General features: G+C 48.3%; 1 protein-coding gene across 2 annotated transcripts in view; it reads right to left on the bottom strand.

Moving 5' to 3' along the window:
* Positions 1-1,367: 1,367 nt before the first annotated feature.
* Positions 1,368-6,718, bottom strand: part of DHRS3 (dehydrogenase/reductase 3) — a 52,093-nt gene continuing 46,742 nt past the window's right edge. For both annotated transcript variants that reach the window (XM_020973551.2, XM_020973560.2), the window contains exon 6: positions 1,368-1,753. In XM_020973551.2, the coding sequence (XP_020829210.1) occupies positions 1,669-1,753 (85 nt within the window). In that variant the 3' untranslated portion in view covers positions 1,368-1,668. The remainder of the gene's footprint in view (positions 1,754-6,718) is intronic.

Below are 6,718 nucleotides of genomic sequence, written 5' to 3'. Positions count from 1 at the left end.
TCGTGGAGTTCATTGCCTTCTCACCTCTGCCTCTCAGAATTCCTGGTTTCCTTCGAAGATCAGCTCTCTTTTTTCCTGATCTTCCTTCCCCACCTCCTCCCCCTCCCCCACCAGCTGCTAGTGGCCTCCCTCCCTAAACTACTTTGTATTATGTATTATTGTGTAGTATATATGTATATTATATATTATATATATTATGAACATGTACATGCACACATTCATATGTCATGTCCCTTTCCAATAGAATGTAAGCTGCTTGAGGGCAGGGATGGCTTCATTTCTGCCTTTTTATCCTTGGCACTGACGCTTGACCCAGCATAAGAGTTCCAGAAATGTTTGATTTTTTTGGTCTCTGTTACTTTCACATAAAGGAAAATGTCCTTGTCAGCACTGTCTAAAAGCAAAATGGGCTGCCTTGGGAGCTTCTCCTCATTTGAAATTTCTACTCAGAGGAAGGATAACCACTTGTGGTGGATTCCTGCTCAGTTAAAGGTTGGAAGAAGTGACTTCTGAGCCGCCCCCTCAGTCTGTGGTTCTCCTCGGAGTTAGAGGCTGGACTGGTTAAAGCACGGCCCCACCTTCCTCTCTTCCCTGCACAAGCGGGGACTATGGATGTGGAACATCACGCATACTGCCATACTTAGTAGATGGGTTGGTTAACTTTCCCCTTCTCTTTTTTCTTTCGCTTTCTTTCTCTTTCTCTTTCTTCCTTTCTTCCTTCCTTCCTTTGTTACAATGGATGGCTCACTATGGGGAGGGGGACATATTTGGAAATGAAAGTGATGTAAAAACAAAACATTTTTTAAGAAGCATGGTACATGGCCATGGTCATGAGCTTACTCCTTTATGGGCCTGTGAGTTTCACTCGAGGGCCTGGACAGCTCTCAACCTTGGCTAGGCATCTTACAGGTGCCAGCAATGGGCAGGGGGACAAGGTGAGAAAATGTAGATTTTGCTTTTCATTGCTTTTCATTAGTGGGAAACAACTCAAAAGAGCATGCCTGTCACTGCGGGCCCATGCACGGTGTCCTTTCTGCAGATTAGGGAGGGCACATTTGAGTATTCCTAAGAGGTGAATAGAAAGCTAGAGAGAGCCAGTCTCTGAGGTTCCAGTTTGGCAATCTCCATTCCAAATCCTCTCCCCACTCCCCACCCTCCAGCCCCAATCCACGCGGGGACAGTAAGTAGGGAAATCAGTTACAGAGTCTGCACTGGATCTACTGGTTGTGTGTCTGGAGCCTAGTGGCAGGGACTGCAAGGAGAAAAAACCTCTCAAAAATCATTTCTTTATTTTCTGTTCCTGTTATGTCGTCAGGGGCCAACAGGGAACAGAACCTCAAGAACAGAGCCTCTAGACACTGGAGGAATGGTTTGACTATATAAGCAGATTTAATGATAAAACTCTAAAGAATTAGAAATATACAAAAATGTCAAGGCTGCTGATTTTTTTGTTTGTTTTTTGCGTTTTGCCTCCTGGTGGGTAAGGGTCCTGTCCGTCAGTCTTGTGCAAAAGGTCATGGTGCTGGCTCAGCAGTCATGTTCCCTCCCTCCCGGGGACAGGAGCAGTGCCCATGGGTGCCCTGCGGCGGGAGGGCAGTGCTAAAGGACAGGCCTCTGGAGGCTCTGCTGGCTTCCCTTGGCCTGGAGGATGTCTTCGTGTTTCTGGCTTTATGTCCGACCTTTGAAAGTGTTCATGCAGGTGTAGCTGCCAGAAAACTTGTGGATTTCTTCAAGTGCTGCTTGTGGGAGTATGCTGCAAGGGGGAAAGGAGAACATGAGGTCTGGACACTTAACAATGACGTCTCTTAGCTTCAGGTTCCTCCCCCTCCCCTCCCCCAGCCTAGGACCTTTTCCCAAATGAGCTGCCCTCTGACCATGACCCTTCTACTCCTATCTTATACTTGAGACATTGATTTCTTGAACCCAATTGTAAGACTTTACATTTGCCATTGCTCAGTCTTATTCAATGTGGGCCAATATTCAAGACCTTTTAGGGTCCTTACTCTAGCCTATGGTGCTTTTTTCACTCTCCCAGCTTGGTGACTTCTCTAAACATGATAAACATATAACCATATATGCCTTTATCCAAATCACTGATAAAACAAAAATATTAAACAGCAACAGGGTCATGCATATATATCTGATGCACTCTACAGAAGTTCTGCTCCCAAGCTGACATCCAACCATCAATGACTACTCTTTGGGTCTGGCCCTTTAACCAGCCCCTAAATCCATCTAACCGCACTACCACTGATTTTTTGACCATGTTTGTAAAGTGCTTAACAAATGCCTGGTCCCCTTCCCTCCTCTCTTCCCCTGTTGATCTAAATATTGGCCACAATCCACACACCATTCCCCTCCCCCTCCGATTTTGTTTGTATAAAAGCTAAGTGTGATTTGTAATCAGGGATGTTTTTCAATTTGTACCAATAAATATTTTCCTTCAAAGAGTTCTCATTTTGAGGAGGAAGCTTCTATATTGGGAATGACCTATTAGCCTCAGGATAGTGTGCATTCAATACATATTTGACCAAATGTAAAACAAGAGGGTTGGACTTGGTCTCTGAGCTCCCCCCTCAGTCATCTTTGCCATTTTTTTTTTGGATTGGCAATTGGGGTTAAGTGACTTGCCTAAGGTCACATGGATAGGATGCATCACGTATCTGAGACTGGATTTGAACTCAGGTTCTCCTGAATTCAAGGCTGGAGCTCTATCCACTGCACCACCTAGCTGCCCCTATCTTTGTCATTTTCTGATCATAGTGAATGGATGGCTATCCATATAACTTGTCTAAGTAAGACAGAGAGGCACAAGATAGGCTCAGATCTGCATTGCGAGAGGAGGCTTCCAAACCAATGACATCACCAACCCACTGGGGCATGGAGCAATGAATGAAAGCATGGCCTCTGGGGATTTTTTCCCCTCAGCCCAATTCTGCTGGATTCAATGGTTACTGTGGAGTTGGTGGTTAGGAGGCACATGTGAAGTACACTTTAGTAATGTCTTCTAAACCAATCTACAGAAATACAAGGGTGAATCCTTTAGAATCTTTTCTCCAACCTGATATGATGATGTTGAGAGCCAGCATTTCTATTTATATTCATCCTCACAACAACTCTGGAAGCCAGGTGCTATTATCATCAGATTTTATGCCAGGGTGATGAGGAAATGGGAGTGAGGATAAGCAACTTGCCTAGGGCCAAACAGCTAGTAAGTGTCCAGGTAGAATACGAACTCAGGTCTTGAGGACTTGATCCATTGCGGCACCTAGCCGCCCAACCTGGGTGGGCAGGGGATGAGCTGTGGAATTTGTGCTTTGAATGCCCTCTTAAGACACCTGGTAATATAGTTCAACACACCTGTGGTACACTTCTTCTGGGAAGGACCCTGGGTTGGGCACTGTCCATGGTACAAAAGAAAACACCATCCCCAAGTCAGAGCTTCCAAGCCAATGGGTGAGCTCCCAGCCTAGAATGGGACTGGTATTAAAAGAGCAAGTTGGGGAATGAAGGCAAATCCCCTCAGAGAGCCTCCTTTGAGGACATGGTGCTGGGTCCCAAGTTTTATACAGCTTCAGGATGAATCTGGAAGTGGACTGGACTGACTTCTCTCTAGCCAACCTTGGCTCTCCCCTCCTTAGAACCTCATTTGCAGTGAGGTCTGTTGTCTAGGAGAGCTTGTCCCTTAGGCTGCACTGAGAGAGCTGCCATGCTGGGGACTTAGCTGGCCCTAGTCTGGTCACTGCTGGGACTGGAGCACTTCCAATGAAGGGCCACAAGAGTAGGGTGTTGAGTAAGCCAAAAGATGACTGATTGAAGGAGGTGAGGATGTTTAGCCTGGAGAAGAGAAGACTTGTCTTCTAATGTCTCAAATGCAGCTATATGTGAGAAAACATAGACTCACCAAGTTTGGCCCCAAAGGCAGGACTGGGAGCCATGGGGGGGGGAATGACAAAGACCAGTTTTGGCTGGATGTCAGAACCCACCCCCCCCGACTGTGAGAGCTGGGCCGCCTGCACAGGGGGCGGCTTCCCCTTCTCTGGAGGCGGGCTGGCCACCTGTCCCCTGGGCCGGAACGAGGATTCTTTTCTGGATATAGACTGGAATAGATGGACCCTTCCTACCCTGAAATGCTTTGATTCTCTCATGTGGAGAAGGCATCCCCTGAGATCCAGTTCTGTGATCATGCAGTACTTGGCAAGGACTGCAACATGTGCTACTGATTCAGTTCAACAACAGAGTGGCTGTCACTGTTGAGTCATTTTCAGTTGTGTGTCTGACTCTCCACGACCCCATGTGGGGTTTTCTTGGTAAAGACACTGGAGTGGTTTGTGCTTCTCCAGCTCATTTTACAGAAGAGGAAACTGAGGCAAACAGGGTAAAGAGACTTGTCCAGGTCTGAGGCCAGATTTGAACTTAGGTTTTCAGGCCTGGAGCTCTATCCACTGTGGCACCTGGCTGCCCATGACAATGCATTAAGCACCTAATATGTATAGTGCAGAGAGGAAGCATGGACTAATAGAGAAGCCAGGAAGACCTGGATTCAAGTCTTGCCTCTGATTGCAGAGCCTCTCAGCACACTGGATAAACCCCTGAAGATTAGAATGTGAAGAGGAGGTGCTGCTCTTCACTGGCAGGGGGAGCCTCCCATCCCAGTGAAGTTCCTGGCCTAGTCTCTCTCCCTCTCCCTCCATGTGATGCCCCAAGGCAGGCACGGGATGCGAGTTTGTAGGAGACATGGCCCCTGTTCTTAAGGAGCTTATGGTCCAGGAAGGGGAGGAGGCGTGGCCATGAGTAACTGCAAATGAACAGTCTTTGTGGAGGGTACACGCCGTATTATAGCCCTGCCAAGAAATTCCTGAAAGCAGTCAGAGGGCCACTGTTTGAGAGCTGGAAGGGACTTTGGGGGCCACCATGTCCAACCTCCTCATGCAGATAAAGAAACTGAGGCCCAGAGAAGAGCCTGGCAGAAGAGGCAGTGCGGCACGATGGTCAGAGAACTGGCCTTGATGTCAGGAAGACCTGGGTTCCAATCTCACCTGACACCTCCTGGCTGAGTGACCCTGGACAAATCACTGAACCTCTCAGTGCTCGGGGCAATTCCCTAAGACAACAATTTGTAGAAGAGTTGCTGATGTGCATCAGTGGAGGGGATCTCCAGAGCAGGGAAATCACAGGTTTGGCCTCTGCTCTCCACCTTTTGTCTCACAAAACCCTCGCCTTACTCTCTCGGCTGGGGGTTTCCTGTGAAGGCTCATTCAGCTGCCTTTTCCTCTGGCTTCTAGCTAGGTCCGTGGCAATGGATGGGAAGCAGATTCCTCCTGGGAAGTACTGGCACAGGAAATGGGGGCACTGGATAAAGCTGACCTGATCCTCTGAGTTCCCTGAAGCACGTCCTTCCCTTCCCTGAAAAAGCCTTCTGCGTCAAGCGGGTTTAGTGAAACAGTCAGAGCTAGGTTTTCAAGGGGGTTGTGGTGATCCGATTCCTGGGGCAGTTATGTTCCCTGGATCCCCAAAGCCCTTTCCCAGCCTCCAAGAGGAGACTCAGAAAAAACCTGCTGGAGCCAGAAACCAGGAACTGCCATCCTGGAGCGAGCTTCTGCTGAAAGAGCCAGTTATGTGACAGCCAAATGGCCTCAGGTCAACTCCAAGGACGTCCTTGGAGCTGGGAGGAGCTGGGACCAGATCCTAAGTCTCATAAAATTTCAAGGTTAATTCCTGATCAGGACTACCCCTTCTTGTCCCCAACAACCCATTTTGGGGGATCAGACCCCATTGGGGTGAACCTTGCATCTTGGGGTAGAGGAATGTGCCTAGGCCATGGGTTATGCCCTTGTATATATTTTGTATAAGAAGAGAAGATGGGCTGGTCATTCAGTGAGATTGAAGATGAGAGGTGCTGAGAGTGATCCACCAGCACCCACCGGACCTCAGGACAAAGGAAGAAAGGCCTCCATCCTGTCGGGTGGACCCCTATGACAAACTTATCATAGGACATGGACAAATGTCACATGGAATTGTCACGGAAAATGTGTTGAAGGGAAATTGAATTGAGACCATAGATTCATTTGAACACATCTTGTACTTGGTAGACTCTAAGCTCAGAGAGGGCAGGGGTTGTTTCCTATTTGTCTTTGATTCCCCAGTGCTGGGTATAGTGTTTTTCACACGGTAAATCTGGACTTAACATTGAATTGATGTGGTCCACCTGGGTGGCTCAGTGGATAGAGCACTGGACTTGGAGTCAGGAAGACCTGGGTTCAAATTCTGTCTCAGGCACTTAATAGCTGTCTGACCATGGGTAAGTTACTTAACTCTGTGCCTCAGTTTCTTTATTTGTAAAATGAAGGGATTGAGGTCCCTTTCAGCCCCAGATCTAGGCTGCTACAATATGTGTAAGAGAGATGCTCCTAGATTGGAAGAAGATGGCTGACAAGTCTTGACTGGGCTCTGGTGAGTTGGGCTGCCTCCAAGATGACTGACTGCCTGGGAGCCCAGAGGACAGAGTCCTGTTACGGGCCCCACATCCCGGATCATGGAGGACAACGGCAGTTCTCATCATGTTCTGCCTTTCCCTACTGAGAGGACCTGTCTTCCTGGGGGAGGTGGAGAGTGCCTGCCCAGTCTTTTCCCCCAGGGCCTGCCCATGGTTTGCTGGGCACAGGGCAGAGACAGGAGAGCCAATGGTGAGCCTTGCCAATCTCAGAGATGCCAGCGG

This window comes from Phascolarctos cinereus, unplaced genomic scaffold (assembly GCF_003287225.1).
Source record: "Phascolarctos cinereus isolate Bilbo 61053 unplaced genomic scaffold, phaCin_HiC Scaffold_726;HRSCAF=1367, whole genome shotgun sequence".
Lineage (NCBI taxonomy): Eukaryota > Metazoa > Chordata > Mammalia > Diprotodontia > Phascolarctidae > Phascolarctos > Phascolarctos cinereus.
This window is presented reverse-complemented; position numbering and strand designations above follow the sequence as displayed.